The following is a 17,433-nucleotide window of genomic DNA, read 5'->3' on the forward strand; positions in this document are numbered from 1 at the left end:
TATGATAATTCTGCCTTTGCAGGCTATGTTTCTCAGTCTTGTTAAGAACTTGTCAACAAGCCTGTTTCTGCCTCAAACTTTGCAATTCGTATTGCTTGAGTCAATTTGACTTTGGAGGCGTGTGCTGTGCTTATCATTGTCATTCTTATCCCTATTTAGGCTAAATATTCCTCTTCTACCCACAGAAGGATATTGTCATCCTCTTCACTGGTGCTTGTGGAAAGCACCTAAATGTTTTATAATCTACACTTTTTTGTTTAAATTTCTCAAATTCCTGTGACAGCATCGGCCTCCCAATTCTACCTGAGCTGGAACGATGTTCTTTGCAGTCCTGTGGTCATTTTGACACTTCAGTTTTTTTTTCTCTGGATTTTGCTCAATCCAAAGTAAACACTTTTTGTTTATAACTTTGCTTCTGTTTTGCTTGCAGACATCATCTGCCATCACGTTATATACTTTTGCTCCAGGAGTCAGAAATAATACCTTTTTAAACCCAAATGCTAGAACTTCATTAAATGTGTTTCTCAGATCCATCATGTGCTGTATGGGCTGATTCTTGTATCTTGCTATGTTGTCAGTAGTGTATGATGTGGCTGTCTGGATACTTGTGCATTCATATATACAAACATGTTATTCCAGTATGATATAGGGACTATAACAAGAGTAATGTAATCGTGCCAACATTTCACACATCAGTTACTTCATTGTGTTCACAATTGTTTGCATCAGTATATACAGATATACAAATAATTATGTATAATGCAGTTTAAATGTGTCTGGACCAAAAAAGATTCCAGTTATCAGTTTTAATTAACTCTCAGAAGCTTTGTGAGGATTAATGAACTATGTGGCTTTAACTATGTCACTTTTCCTCAAATTCTCAATTATAGTTCCTCTGAGTGCTTTATCTTCTGAGGTGAAAACTGGAGGTTTTATGGTCACTGGGGTTCTTATTTAATGAAGCTACTAAAATGTTAATCCTTTATTAAATTGTCAGATGCATACTTACGGGCATAGTCAGTCCCTGCTGTTTGCTTTCATATTCAATTAAGCCAAGATGAAGTATCAGTGTTGTTTTAAAGTATATTTCATTTAAACTGGAAAGATATTTTCATGCAGTTGGTAAAATCTTAAGGGTTTCTTCTATTTTAAATATTTATGGAACTTTTGAGGATAGTGGAAAGTGCTCTCTCAGCATCCATTCACAGTTCATGTATCTGACCTTTTTAACCGAGTTCAATGTTATTTAGTATTTTTAAATGTAATTACTTTGCACTTCTTGATCAAGCTGAGTGAAAAAGTTTTTTTTCTTTATTTATGATATGTGTATCTACATCTCATACCATAAATATTCTGCAGCAGAAAAAGAGGCCTAAAATAGGTGCCCAAGTGTTCAATATGGTAGGTGCATTGCATCCCCATATTCCAGGTTGGATATGCTCTGGCCTAAGTGTTGATAATATAGGAATAGATTTTGGGTCCTTTTGACTGTAGAAATATGGAGCCTAATGCCTCTTTGAAGCCAATTTTGCAAAATTGAATTGTTTATGATTATCATTCTTCAATTATAGTTAATATTACCTTTGGTTAAGTTTTACAATGCATGTTAAATACAGTACATATTGTCTTTTTTGCTGTAAACATGTTTGTTTTTAAACAAGTAGATTTCTTTTTACTTGCAGGTGGAGAGCAGACCCAAGTACTATGGAAGAGAGTGAGTGCAGGTTTAGTTTTGAATTTTTCAATTTTGTTTGAAGCTGCTTATTTAACTCTGTTGTAGATAGAGTAATGAAAAAAGCCCTTTACTAAAGGTGTGCGGGTTGTGAAAATTGTATTTTAAATATTTCTGCAAGGGCTATAGGTTTGTGAGCTGAAGGGCTGCTTGTCTTGCTGTTCTTGCCATTCCATGTCTCATGTTCTCAAATAAGGAGCGAGAACTTCACATAGGATTACAATGAACATGCAGCACAGAAATGGATTGGCCACATCTATTAAACTAAGTTGTGCTGTCAATCTTCATCTAACTTTATCAATATAACCCCCTTTTTCCTTTCACATCCATTATTATTTTTGGCCTTGTGTCTCTGAAATATTCAGAAGAGCTTCACTGAATGAACTGAATTGAATTTCAGGATCACCTATGTACTTTGAGATACACAGAGAGTGCTGCATGTCATTTTGAAGCAGTGCAGGCTACCAAAAACCGGTGTTATACCTACCCAGATATTCCTATGGGCAAAATGTCCCAATGAATGGTGCAATTTAGGCTGACGGCCAAACTTGCTGGGTAAACTGAGACAAAAGCTGAAAAGGCTGCATGTTTTGATTTTATCAAGTGGGTGACTCATTTGAGCCACTGTCCTGGAGCACACTCTAATACTTGTTTTCTATCACCCATATGTATGCTACTTTGCAACAATAAATGCAATACTCGAAATACACTCTCTTGTTTCTACAGTGCAGCAGTGCAACTACCTGCAAAGCAAAAATAGCCATTAAAAAAAAAAGGATTAATCCACCAATTATAGTTAATATTACCTTCGGTTTTGGGCGGCACGGTGGCACAGTGGTTAGCACTGCTGCCTCACAGCGCCAGAGACCCGGGTTCAATTCCCGCCTCAGGCGACTGACTGTGTGGAGTTTGCACGTTCTCCCCGTGTCTGCGTGGGTTTCCTCCGGGTGCTCCGGTTTCCTCCCACCATCCAAAGATGTGCAGGGTCAGGTGAATTGGCCATACTAAATTGCCTGTAGTGTTAGGTAAGGGGTAAATGTAGGGGTATGGGTGGGTTTCGCTTCGGCGGGTCGGTGTGGACTTGTTGGGCCGAAGGGCCTGTTTCCACACTGTAATCTAACAATAACAATAGGTGTGGCCTTAATTATGGAAAGGAAAAAAATGTAGAAAAAAGGGATTTGAACAATAAACATAGAACATGAATCATGAAAGGTTTCCCATCCTGATATTAATTGTACAGAAGTGGTAAGTAAAGCGGTTAAAGAATGAAGTTCTTAAAATATCTACAGGACTCCTTTCCAACCCAATATGTGCATTACTCAAAAAGGAGGGTTCACTATTGGATCTGATAATGGGTAAATGACCCAGAAGGACGGGGTGGGGGGAGTAAAAGTAGAGGATTATCTATGTTAAGCTCCAGGAAGGACCATGAGGCCGAAGTGATTAGATAGTAAGAGCTTTATTATGGGGTCTTCACTCTACAGGCAAGAAGATAGAGAGAGTGCTGTTTCTCTGCCCAAAATGGCCCATGGTGTCGTCATTACATGATGTGATCAGACTCTTAAAATGACAGTCGACCAAACTTGCACAAATACACAACACTGCTCCCCCTTTACATCAGAGGTTCTTTCAATGAAATAATTCACAATATGTACAATCATATATATGGTAGTCAATTGGTCAAATGTTCTGGAGAATGTCAATTTCTGTATGGCTACCTGTGAAACTTGGGCATTATTTATTTTTCTTGTTAGCTTTAATCTCTGGTAAGTTAGGTATACTAGGAATATCATCTGTTATTGCCTTTTCCTGAAATGACTGAATGTGTTGCTCAATGTCATGGTATTTTCCACTGTCCCCTCAGATGCTCCAGTTACTGTTCTGATGTTACATATATCCGGATCTTCAATTAATGTTGCCCCTGCCATATTTGTTCTGGTTGCCAAGAGTTGATCTGCATGTCTTTTCCGTGTTACATTATTTCTAATCTATCTGGTATAGGAAACCAGTCTAATCAATGCTACTATGATGGCTTGTACCCATTTATTGCCAATTTTGTAATTCCTCACCAATACTTGAACTATTTGGAAAATAGTGTTTGCCTTGGTTCTCTCATTGGAAAACGCATGTCTGTTTCAATGATGCCTTTTGTCAGGGTGACAATTTAGCATGAGCAATGATGAATTTTGAACCATCAAGTGGGCTGTATTCTGGTATATTAACAAAAATTGGCTCAGTCTTTTGGATAATTTTCTTTGAAACATTTCTTAAGAGTAACTCAAGAACATTGTTTGGCCAAACCTTTCTGACAAACCAATGAGAAACATGGAATACCATTCTGCTTCATAGTCCATAAACTCTTGTGATGTAAACTGTAGACCATTTCACCAACAAGTTGTTTCAGATAACCAAACCTTTTAAAAGATTCAGCCCATAGTTCATGGCTTTCTGTGAAGATATTGTCTTCAAGTTTGCCATTTAGGATGTGTGTCAACCAATAGGAAAAACATTTGTGCATCAAAAGGTCAGATGTAATCAATGTAGACTCTTTGCCCTAGTAGTTCTAGCCATTCTCTGGAGTGTAATAGTGCTACTGAGTGTAATAGTTTCTGACCATATCTTTCATTCTGACAATGCTACAGTAACTTTTGTGTAGTTGATTTAAAATGTTTCCTTAGCTGAAATGGAATGTTGACTCTCATTCTGCTTGTCTGGATAGTTCTTGCTTCCTTGTGATGTATGACTTCAGTTCTGGTGGTGTTCCTGTGATCTTGCCACAAAGTACCATATGAATCACTTTTGATAGTAGTGTATATAATTTGTCTTGCTATTACTGGATTGTTCTCTGAGGAGAAAGTGAGGTCTGCAGATGCTGGAGATCAAAGTTGAAACTTTATTGCTGGAACAGCACAGCAGGTCAGGCAGCATCCAGGGAACAGGAGATTCGACGTTTCGGGCACAGGCCCTTCTTCAGGCCCTTCTTCCTGAAGAAGGGCCTGTGCCCGAAACGTCGAATCTCCTGTTCCCTGGATGCTGCCTGACCTGCTGTGCTGTTCCAGCAATAAAGTTTCAACCTGGATTGTTCTCTACCTGTTTAAAGTAGAAAATGTCTGTGTGAGGACTGTTTGTGGTCAACTCATTTCGCAAAGATTGGGACTCATTGGCATTTAGAAGATTGTGAAGTGATCTCATTGCAGCATATAGGATTCTTAAGGGGTTTGACAGGGTAAATGCTGAGAGGGTGTTTCCTCTCATGGGATAGTCTAGACTAGATTAGAGTCTCACAGTCAAGGGGCACCAATTTAAGAGTTAGACAAAGAGGCATTTATTCTGAGACTTGAATATCTTAGGAACCTCTTGCCATAGAGAGACCTTGTGTATATATTTCAGTCTGATCAGTTGGGGAATGAAACCTTATGGGGGAAGGGCAGGAAAAATGGATGTGAGGAGTGTCGGTTCAGCCATGATCCTGTTGAATGGAAGAGCAGGCGAGAGAGACGAAATGGTCTACTCCTGTTTCTATTTCTTATGGTCTTATAGTCAAAGGTAATCTAGAAGGCCCATCAGCATTCTCCATGTAAATTTGATTTCACACACTTGATTGTATAAGTGTGAGGTGATAGCAACAGCATTTACCTCTGTGTGCAACTCATTGCTCGAGAAGGTATCCCTCCCTGTATGTGACTCAATTGTTGTGATCGGTGGTCTGTGGTCTGTTAGTAGGATAAATTCCCATCCATACAGGTATTTCAGGGATAATCTAATGGCAAAATTGATTTGCAGAGCTTCTTTCTGTCTCTGTGCATAGTTCACTTTTGCTTTGTTTAAAGATCTTGATTCAAAAACTATTGGCTTCTCTTCACCATTAGGTAAAATGTGAGAAATTACTGCTCCCACTCTTGCTGTGAAGCATCCCATGCTAATTACAACTTTGGGTAAAAATGGGTCAGGACTTCAGATTTTAATAAAACTTCTTTGACCCGTCAAGGCGGTTTCACATTGATCTTCCCACTTCCAATTCTTGTTTTGGCATAAATTGCACAATGTCTTGAGAATGATTGCAAACCTGCCATACTAATTTAGCAACTCCAAAAATGATCACAATTAGTTTTCACTTTTAGGTGCTGGTGCCAGTTGTCTTTTTTACTTTTGAAGGTGACTTGCGTAACCTCTTAGCATAAATGACATGGCCTAAACATTTGATGAAAGATTTAAAAAGTTCACATTTGTCTTTCCTTACTGTTGGGCTATTAACTTCATATCTTTGCAAAGTAGCATCAGAATTGTGAAGATCCTTTATTTCCTCTGACTAATTGTTCTGGTAATACTAGAGTCCTTCAAACCACTTAAGATCTGATTCATGGCACATTGGAATATCACAGGTGTAGATGTGATTCCAAATGGAAGTCTCTTGTATTTGAATAGTCCTTTCTGTTACAATTATCAAGTATTTGTGTGACTCTGGATCTCCCTTTATCTGGAGATAGGCTTGACCAAGGTCAAATTTACTGAAAAGCTGGTCTAGCTAGTCCAGCAAATAGGTAATCGATTAAAGACTCCGTACACAGTATTACATTAAGGGTGACCTTAAAATCATCACAGATGATCTTTCTTTATCATCGGTATGATAGGCATGGCCTAATGACTCTCATTTACGGGTTCCAGGTCTCCCGTCTTGATCTGCCTTTCTAATGCTGCTTGGTCTGTTTGCATAAGACACTGACCTAGCCTTGCAATATTTTTGCTTGATTCTGATCCTTGATTTTCAAGTTGGCAGATCTTTTCCATGCTATATTCCATTTAAATATTGCTCTAGAATTTTGAATGATGAGTCTCAGAAGCTGATGAGCAATTTACTTCAGTCTGGCTGAGTCTGATTTTCTGTAACCACTTTCCCCAATAAAGCTAGAAAATTTCCCTTGATACCACGTAAGGATAAATCTTCAGACGACCATGTAACTAAATGCCTTTGTGTGGAGCACCAGAAAATGGGGGAGATATTAAATGAGTATTTTGCATCAGTATTTACTGTGGAAAAGGATGAGGGGCATGGATAGAGTAAATAGGCAAAGTCTTTTCCCTTGGGTCGGGGAGTCCAGAACTAGAGGGCATAGGTTTAGGGTGAGAGGGGAAAGATATAAAAGTGACCTAAGGGGCAACTTTTTCACGCAGAGGGTGGTACGTGTATGGAATATGCTGCCAGAGGAAATGGTAGAGGCTGGTACAATTGCAACATTTAAGAGGCATTTGGATGGGTATATAAATAGAAGGGGTTTGGAGGGATATGAACTGGGTGCTGGCAGGTGGGACTAGATTGGGTTGGGATATCTGTTCAGCATGGACGGGTTGGACCGAAAGGTCTGTTTCCATGCTGTACAACTCTATGACTCTATATAACCCTTAAAGTCACTACTTTGCCCATGTATATTCTTAGTACAATTTTTGAGGGTTGTGTTGCAGTGAGACTCAGCTGCTTCTGATGTCAGTGTTCAGATTTTGGTGGAACTGCTTCTGTGGTGTCCACCTCCATTCTTGCTGGCTTGCCTTTACCAGCGTGTTTTAATAACAGCTCCTCTTTGAACTGAGATTCTGGGCTTTTCTCATCCTTTTTTGTATTGTGTAGATTTTCTTCCTACTCTTCATTTCTGCATGTCTGTTGATATGTTCTGTTCAATGTGCTTTTTTCTTGCAGTCTCTGCATACAGTTCCTTTATGCCAACAACTTGCTGCTGTGAGACCTGTATTTCCACACGAGTGGCAGCTTTGAGTCTGCATTGGTGCTGGTCTGTCACCTGCCATTTTGTTAATTCTCCTAGTTGAGCTTAGTTGTTGGGCTACTTTGCCTGTTAGTTCCATCGAGGTTGCTGTTTCCAGTGCTTTCTTTAAGTCTGGGTTCCTTTCTGTCGGTATTCTCTTCTGGATTACTTAACATTTTGAACCACGCACCAGTCTGTCTCTCTCTGATAGCAACATTTGTCTCCAAATTCAAAGAGTTCTGCTGACCACTTTAAAATTGCTGTGAGCAGGGAGATAGCTTCACCATCATTCCATTTTATATTTTGGAATCTCAGCGGTTCAGCAGTCACCAGTGGGTTTGGTATAAAATGGTTTTGTAGGATTCCTGCTATATAGAGTTTAGAGTTGTACAGCATGGAAACAGACCCTTCAGTCCAACCTGTCCATGCTGACCAGATATCCCAACCAAATCTAGTCCCACCTGGCCCATATCTCTCCAAACCCTTCCTATTGATATACCCATCCAAATGCCTTTTAAATGTTGCAATTGTACCAGCATCCACCACTTCCTCTGGCAGCTCATTCCATACATCTACCACCCTCAGTGTGAAATGTTGCCTCTTAGATCTCTTTTATATCTTTCCCCTCTCACCCTAAACCTATGCCTTCTAGTTCTGGAATCCCCGACCCCAGGGAACAAACTTTGCCTATTCACCCTATCCATGTCACTCATAATTTTGTAAACTTCTATAAGGTCACCCCTCAGCCTCTGACGCTCCAGAGAAAACAGCCCCAGCCTGTTCAGCCTCTCCCTATAGCTCAAATCCTCCAACCCTGGCAACATCCTTCTAAATCTTTTCTGAACCCTTTCAAGTTTCACAACATCTTTCCGATAGAAAGGAAACTAGAATTGCACGCAATATTCCAAAAGTGGACAAAGCAATGTCCTGTACAGCCACAACATGACCTCCCAATTCCTGTACTCAATACAATGACCAATAAACCTCCTTCATAGGTTTGAAACCTGGCTTTTCTAGCTGTATCAAGCACAGGAAGTTAAAAGCACCCTCCGCCTGCAGCCCCCCTCTCCCCAAATAATAGTTAGAAATGTAGGGGTGATGTGTGCTTCAATTTTGTTAGTTTGAACAAAATTATGGAATTTCCTAAGAGTTCCAGCCCTGTGTATTTTCATCATAGGGTCCCACCATGCCAAAATTTACAGTGTTTTTTAAATGGGAAGGGCTTGCTTAGCACGACAAACCACGAACATTTCAGCAATGCCTTGTCTCTTCTACTTGAAACTAGGTATTCCTGAGGCTGCCTGTTTCTGATTTATGCACCTAGCTCAACACATTTCCCTGTGTGTACGATGCCCCTTACTCAGTGTTCCTTCAGGCTAGAGAATGTGGCAAGCTGCTTCTGCATTGTTCATTTTTTTGGGGGGTGAACTTCTCAAAAATGAATCAGTGGGTTGACTTGGTGGATTTCAAAGCAGTTTTTTTTTGTATTAACTTCCAAGAAGGACCAGGAGACTTAAGCATTTAACAATGGGAGCTTTATTTGTGCCAAAATGGGAGAGCTGTCTCAGAATAGTCAAACAACATCCTGACAATGTCCAAGACACCACGATCACTATCCCTGGATATATCTTCTTCCACTGGCAGGGAGGCACAGCAGAGGTGGCACAGTGGTATACAATCAGGAGGGAGTTGCCCTGGGAGTCCTCCACATTGCCTGTGGACCACATGAAGTCTCATGGCTTCAGGTTAAATATGAGTAAAGAAACTTCCTGCTAATGAATCAGGATTCCACATGTTGAACAACACTTGGAACAAACACTGAGAGTGACAAGGATGCAAAATGCGCTCTGGGTCGGGATTTCAATATCCACCACTCAGTGGCTCAGCAGTTGCACAAGTGATCAAGCTGGTGATATCAAAGAACAAATAAAATTTACAGCCCAGGAACAGGCCCTACAGTCCTCCAAGCCTGAGTCGATTCAAATGTATTGTCTAAACCTGTCGCCCAATTCCTAAGCATCTGTATCCCTCTGCTCCCCACCTACTCATGTATCTGTCCAGACGCATCTTAAATGAATCTACTGTGCCTGCCTCTACCACCTCCGCTGGCAACACGTTCCAGACACCCATCACACTCTGTGTGAAGTACTTGCCACATGTATCCCCCTTAAACTTTCCACCTCTCACTTTGAAGGCGTGACTTCTCGTTATGGAATCCTTCACCCTGGGGAAAAAGCTTGTCTCTATCCACCCTGTCTATACCCTTCATGATTTTGTAAACCTCAATCAGGTCCCCCCTCAATCTCCTTTTTTCTAATGAAAATAAACCTAATCTACTCAACCTCTCTTCATTGCTAGCACCTTCCATACCAGGCAACATCCTTGTAAACCTTCTCTGCACCCTCTCCAAAGCGTCCACAGTGTGGCGACCAGAACTGTACACAGAATTCTAAATGCGGCTGAACCAATGTCTTGTACAATTTGAATTACTTGCCAGCTCTTATACTCAATACCCCGTCCAATGAAGGTGAGCATACTATCTGCCTTCTTGACCACTCTATCCACCTATGCAGCAAACTTCAGGGTACAATGGACCTGCACTCCCAGATCTCTCTGCCCATCAACTTTTCCCAAGGCTTTCCCATTTATTGTATAATTTGCTCTAGAATTAGTCTTGCCTAAATGCGTCACCGCACATTTGTCTGGATTAAAATCCATCTGCCACTTTTCCGCCCAACTCTCCAGTCTATCCATATCCTCCTGTATTCTTTGACAGTCCCTTATGCTTTCCGCTACTCCACCAATCTTCGTGTCATCTGCAAACTTGCTGATCATACCAACAGTACCCTCTTCCAGATCATTTATGTATATTACAAACAACAATGGCCCCAACACTGACCCCTGTGGAACGCCACTGGTCATCTTTATTCATTTCAAGAAACTCCCTTCAACTACTACTCACTGTCTCCTGTTGCTCAACCAGTTCTTTATCCACCTAGCTAGAACACCCTGCACACCATGTGACTTCACTTTCTCCATTAGTCTACCGTGAGGAACCTTATCAAACGCCTTACTAAAGTTCATGTATATGACATCAACAGCCCTTCATTCATCTGTCAACTTGGTCACTTCGAAGAACTAAAGGATATAGCTGCTATATTGGGTCTGCAGCAGGTGAGGGAAAAATATATTTTGGGACCTCATCCTTACTAATCTATCAGCTGTACATGGGTCTGTCCATGGCTGTATTGGTAAAAATGACTACTGCACAATCTTTCTCCAGACAAAGTCCCACCTTCATATTGAGAGTACCCTCAGTTGTATAGTACCGTCTCCCGTGTTAAGTAGGACAGACTTCGGACATTCAAGATGGCGGCGCTGCCTAAGACTCTGGCAAAGTGGGCACCCACCTTCACCACACCCTTTAAACCATTTAAGATAGCTTTTGCCCAGCATAGTTAGTCATTTTACATCAAACTTGGACAGTTTAGTGTTGTTTTCAAAATGACTAAGGGCAAAAATTCCTGCAGTTCGCAACAGGCAAGGACCCCTCCCCCACCCCTCCCACAGCAGCAGAGATGTCCGTGGCCACTTCGGGGTACTTACCTGCAGAGGGGAGTCTGATCTCCAGGATCAACAAACTTCAAGAGAAGATCAACGCCTTTATTGAAGACCAGGTGGGAGTCAATCTCTGTCATGCTGCAGAAGCATGACCAAGAATTCAAGAAACTTGAACAGCACGTACGTCGGAGAGCCGGAGCAATGGGCCACGGCCTTGGAGACTGCTGCTGAGTCGTCCGTGGGTCGGATCCAGGCTCTTGAGCAGTACATCAACAACCTCGATAATTGGGGCCGTTGGAAAAATATTCAGTTGCTCGGCCTTCCCGAATGGCAAGAGGAAGGCAAGCTTGTAGACTTTCTGGAGCGATGGCTCCCACAAATATTAAAGTTGGAGTCTGGACCAGGCCAGGTGCGGGTGGAGTGGGCCCACCGGGTTGCTGTGCATAGGCCCAGGTCGGACCAGGGCCCCCGCCTGGTTCTATTCCAACACAAATGTTAGAGAAAAACACATGCTCCTGGAAGCCTTCAGAGTCCTGGGGAAGGATCCCCAGGCCATGATGCACAAGGGTTCCAGGATAATGTTATTTCAGGACTTCTCTCCAGCCTTGGTCCGCAAGAGGAGGGCATTCAAAGAGGCGAAGAAGCGTCTAAGAAACCTAAATATCCAAGACTCCATGTGTTACCTGGCAATGCTGCGCTTCAGCCACGAAGGATCCGTATATAACTTTGGATCACCGATAAAAGTTGAAGAATTCTTGGACTCTCTTAAAAACACTGTGGGACTTAAACTGCATGGATAACGATTTTATTTTGCCCCCCCCCTCCACTCAGGTTTTACCCTTTTGTTTCTTCATCTCTTTTCCATTGTCATTCCCTGGGGATGGGTGCTTATTCTTTACTCACTCTTTTTGGTTTCTTTTTTACAGGTCATGCAGCTTATTCGACTTGTGTGGGAAGGGGGTTTATTTTGTTCTACCTCTCTTTAGAGTGGGGTTTTCTTTTTTTGTCATTTTACTTAGTTACAATCCTAGCAAGTATTAGGTAACTTTGTAGGTTTATATATTTATATTTTGTATTATACTTGCTAAATGCACCCAGGTGTTGGTGTGGTGGCCGGGGGGGGCGCGGTGGGTCACGCATTTTTAACTTTGGTTTTATAGAATATTTGAATTTGTCTATTCCATTCTATAACGCCTGGGCCGAGGGCAGGGTCCTAGTTAGGAGAGGTTATGCTGGGGTTATTGACATGTAGTCACGCCCCCTGGGAGCAAGGGGGGAAAGTCTCCTTTAAAAGTGTTTTGTGTTTTTTTTTAACTTAGAAATAGTTTTTAATTATGTTGGTGTAATTGATTTAAAGAATTTTTGCATTTGTGAATTTTCTATGGTTTTTATTCAAGATGTTTTGGTGGGGCTCTTCCTCCCTCCTGGGGGGTCTCGGGCCTGCCCAGATGATGATGGCTCGCCATTCCCTTAGGTGGTGTACCTGGAATGTCAAGAGGAGAAATTCACTAATTAAAAGAAAAAAGATATTGTCAAGTCTCAAAAAAGAAAGGGTTGATATAGCTCTCTTACAGGAGACACATCTATTTGACAAAGAACATTTAAAGCTGCAACATGGTGGATTTGATCAGGCCTTTTTCTCATCTTTTAGTTCAAAAAGTAGGGGAGTAGTCATTCTTATTCAGAAGAATCTTCCTTTCCAAATGTTAAGCCAGATAAAAGATGAGTCTGGACGGTATATATTGATCAAAGCCCTAATATACGGAGAGAAATACAGGATTTTGAATCTTTATTGTACCCCGGCACACCCTTTTTAAATTTGTAACGGAAGCGTTCTCTGTTAATGGCTTTTGGGGTGCGCCATACAATTATCGGAGGAGATTTTAACTGTATTATGGACCCAGAGACAGACAGGGTACCTAAGAGCACTATGGACGTATCTCTTAGACCTTGACAACTAGCGGATCTGAATAAGGAGCTAGGGCCAGGAACTGTGTGGAGGTGCCTTCACGCCCAGGGTAGAGACTTTACTTTCTACTCTAACCCACACAAGTGCCGTACCAGAATTGATATGTTCTTTGCTCCCTTGACCCTTTTGAATTCCATATTGTTTTGCAAAATAGGTAATATAGCTATTTCTGATCATGCCGCAGTATGTATGGAAGTCAAGACTAGGGACGATGGGATAGGCCCCCGACATTCGCGTATGGATTCTTGCTTATTGAAGAATAGCAAATTTATAAAATATTTTCTCAGGAATTCAAAACGGCCAGTAACACATTGATGATGTGGGAGACCATTAAGGCTTATGCGCGAGGTTTGGTCATCTCATATTCTATGACCCAGAAAAGACAAATGGCAGAACAACAGCGCCTGCTTGAGGCTCACTTGAAGGCAGCTGAGACAGTGTATGTTGATAGGCCCTTTATTTCTAAGCTACAAATGATCACAGCCCTTAGGGCAGCCATGAATACCGCACTTAGCCAAACAGCAAAGAGGGAAATATTATTCACAAAGCAAAGATTATATGAATATGGTGACCAGCCTGGCAGATACCTAGCATATCTTGCGAGGAATAAAAAGGCTCCTCAAGCTGTTACGTCCATTAGAGAAAGTGCTGGTACTCTGACTTGTGATCGTTAAAAAAAATCAATATAGCCTTTAGAAAGTTGTATTTTGAACTGTATAAATCGCAGGACTGTGAGGATAGAACTAAGAAGATGGTGTCCTTCTTTAAAAACTTGGCCTTTCTGGCTTAACCTCTGAGCAGGTGTCGATCTTTAATGCCCCCCTGACAACCGAGGAAGTACTCAACGCAATTGAACAGCTTCAGAGTGTCAAAGCACCTGGACCAGATGGATTCCAGGTTGAGTTCTATAAAGAATTTATAGGGGAACTGGCCGGGCCACTCAAAAATATGTACAATTATTCACAGTCAGTGCTGCCTCCCACCTTCGTTGAGAGAAGCAAATATCTCTCTCATCCTTAAAAAAAGGAAAAGCCCCAGAAGATGACTCATCATATAGACCAATATCTTTGCTAAATTTGGATTTTAAAATTTTTTCTAAAATGTTAGCATTAAAATTGGAGAGGGTCTTACCATACATCATAAAAGAGGACCAGATGGGGTTTATTAAGGGTCACAGGTCAACTAATAATATTAGAAGTGTTTTAAATATGATACAAGCCTGTCAATATGGAAGAATACTGGGATTAGTTGTCTCCCTGGACGCAGAGCAGGCTTTTGATCGAGTAGAATGGTCATATATTTTTTATACACTGGAAAGGTTTGGTGTCGAACAGGGATCTTCTAAATGTGTCTCAGTATTATACAATAACCCCAAGGCAGCTGTGATCATGAATGGTTTAGGTTCGGATAGCTTCAGTGTCGGTAGGGGCTGTCGTCAGGGATGTCCTCTCTCACCATTATTACTCATGCTAGTAATCAAACCACTAGCGGAAGCTATATGAACTGACCCTAGCATAGTGGCTCCAAGGGTTGGTTCAGGTAAACATAAAATTACACTCTATGCAGGTGATGTCCTCCTTTTCTCAAGTGATCCTTTGATATCTGTGCCCCGCCTAAGTCAAATGGTCAATGTACTTAGTATGTTCTCAGGCTATAAAATCAATTTTATGAAATGGGAGGCCATGCTGTTGGGTGGTCTCGCCAGTATATCCAACTTACCGGATGGATCTTGCTTTCCCTTTCGGTGGTCACTGGAAGGTTTTCAATACTTAGGTATTTTTATCACCCCAGTATTTGGTCAGCTGTGCAAAGTTTATTTTGTGCACCTATTAGAGAAAATAAGGCAGGACCTTCAACGCTGGGGAGATCTCCCAATATCCCTGGTTGGGCAGAGTAGCCCTAGTTAAAATGAATATTTTACCTCGTCTTCTATATCCGATGAGAATGCTCCCTCTGATGTTGCCGAGACTGGCATTGCATAAGCTCCACGGCTGGCTTGGTTCCTATATCTGGAATCATAGACAGCCCCTTATTAAATTTAGAAAAGCTGCAGCTTCCAGAGGCAAGGGGAGGACTGGACTTCCCAGACTTTAGGAGGTATCAGTTGAGCTCTATTATCTTATGTAGCTGATTGGGTCTCTTGTGACCCACAATCAATTTGGTTAGACATTGAGACCTCCCAAGCATAGTGTCCCCTCATTAATCTTTTATTTATGAGAACTATCACGGACCATTGCAAAAACCCTATTGTATTAAATACAACTAGAGCCTGGAGGGTAATGCGACAACATGAGGGTAACCTGCAAAAAAACCTCCCCTTTATACTCCTATAGTGGGAGCATCGGGATTTTAGCCAGGGCTGACAGATGCTACATTTAAAACTTGGAGGTCCAGAGGTATCTCTTGCTTGGGGGAACCTGTTCAATGGGAAGGTTGTGATGTCTTTTGAGCAGTTGCACCAGAAGTTTGGACTGCCTAACAGGAACCTTTTTTTGGTATTTCCAAAAAAGAGATTATATACAGAAGAAGACCACACTGATAGTCAATCCCTACAAATCAGATATGGAAACGAGAGTGCTATGGGCGATGGGGCCCCTTCGGTCAGTATTCTTTATCACTCATTACACAATGTGGTATCGAAAGACATGGAATGATTATTTAAAACATGGAACCAAGAATTGGGGTTAGAAATCTCTTTAGAAATGTGGGAGGACATCTGGGAAAATGCCAGAAAGATCTCTATTTGTAATAGAACTCAAGCTATTCAATTAAAGATACACCACAGGGCTCATATAGCACCTGAACAACTCTCAAAATTTAAGGTAGGAGTGTGTCCTAAATGCAAAATAGACGTTGGCACTCTCACGCAATCTTTATGGACATGCCATAAGATTCCACAGGTATTGGGACAGAGTAGCGAATGCCTTGGCAGAGATCTTGGATGTGGCGATTAGATTGGATCCAGTGTCTCTACTCTTGGGCTTTTCAGATTATCCCTCTCTGGGCGAGCACGGGAGGAAACTATTTTCCATTCTCTCCTTTTGTGCAAAAAAAAATATTTTTGTGAACTGGGCAGCTGAAGGCCCTCCAGGACTTTCAAACTGGCACAGGTTAATTATGGAATATATCCCCGTTGACATCCTCACAAATATGGTGCACCAAAAAACTGAATTATTCTATAAAATATTGCAGCCCTTTTTGAACCATATCAACACAGATATTTTGGCCATATTATCCAGGGTTTTGTTCTGGCTGGTCCGGGGGCCGCAGGGAGGAGGAATCCCATATAAATACGGGTTTCATTATGACTTGATGTAAATCTATTTTGAGCATGTATCTAGTTATTTAATTATTCTGTTGTTTATCGCTAGTAATGTATGATATCCAATTTTATGTTTTGGTTGTTTGTAGAATAGATAAGTAGTTAGTTGGGTTTTCATCTTTTTCTTGTTTCGGTTATTATTTATTTTCTTTTTTTCTTATTTATTTAATTTTATATTGGTGTTAATACTTGTTTGTATTGCTTTTGCAATTTTGTAAAAAAATCTTTTAAAAATTCCTTTTTTTCAATAAAAATACCAATACAAAAAAAAGTTCAGACTTCAAACAGATCTAGCAAGTCAAGACTGTGCATTTGTGAGGCCATCAGCAGTACAGTCTGCAACCTCATAACCTGGATTAGAGTGGTGCTGGAAAAGCACAGCAGGTCAGGCAGTATCTGAGGAGCAGGAAAATCGATGTTTCGGGCAAAAGCCCTTTATCAGGAATTGAGGCTGATGAAGGGCTTTTGCCCGAAACATCGATTTTTCCTGCTGCTCGGATGCTGCCTGACCTGCTGTGCTTTTCCAGTACCACTCTAATCCAGAATCTGGTTTCCAATATCTGCAGTCCTCACTTTTGCCTAACCTTCTAGCCTGACCTATTCCCCACGCAACCACTACCATGCTCGGGAATCAACCTTGGTTCAATGGAGAGTATAGGAGGGCATGCCAGGGACAGCACCAAGCATACGTATGAGGTGTTAACCTGGTGAGGCGACTAAACAGGACTGCTTGTGTGCTAAGCAGTAAAAGCTGGAAGTGATAGACAGAGCTAAGTGATCCCAAAACTGATCTGATCAGTCATGCCACATCCAATTATTAATGGTGGTGGACAATTAAACAAACACTGGAAGAGGAGGCTCCACAACTATCAAGAATGGAAGAGTCCAACAAATTAATGCAAAAGTTAATGCTGAAGCATTCGCAGTGGTGTTCAGCCAGAAATACTAAGTGGATGATCCATCTTGGCTTCCTCTAGTGGTCGAAAAGTATGGTGCTGGAAAAGCGCAGCAGACCAGGCAGCATCCGAAGGGCAGGAGAATCGACATTTCGGGCATAAGCCCTTCTTCAGGAATGAGGCTGGTGTGCCAAGCG

The 17,433-nt window shown here is 41.4% G+C and overlaps 1 protein-coding gene across 6 annotated transcripts in view; it reads left to right on the plus strand.

Annotated features, from left to right (window-relative positions):
• Positions 1–17,433, plus strand: part of chn1 (chimerin 1) — a 226,427-nt gene that overhangs the window by 35,055 nt on the left and 173,939 nt on the right. For 3 of the 6 annotated variants that reach the window (XM_043693571.1, XM_043693572.1, XM_043693577.1), the window contains 2 exons: positions 1,683–1,714; positions 15,529–15,618. In XM_043693571.1, the coding sequence (XP_043549506.1) occupies positions 1,683–1,714; positions 15,529–15,618 (122 nt within the window). The remainder of the gene's footprint in view (positions 1–1,682; positions 1,715–15,528; positions 15,619–17,433) is intronic. The other 3 variants (XM_043693573.1, XM_043693576.1, XM_043693574.1) reach the window with 1 other exon arrangement.

Source organism: Chiloscyllium plagiosum, chromosome 7 (assembly GCF_004010195.1).
Source record: "Chiloscyllium plagiosum isolate BGI_BamShark_2017 chromosome 7, ASM401019v2, whole genome shotgun sequence".
In the NCBI taxonomy this organism is placed as follows: Eukaryota; Metazoa; Chordata; class Chondrichthyes; order Orectolobiformes; family Hemiscylliidae; genus Chiloscyllium; species Chiloscyllium plagiosum.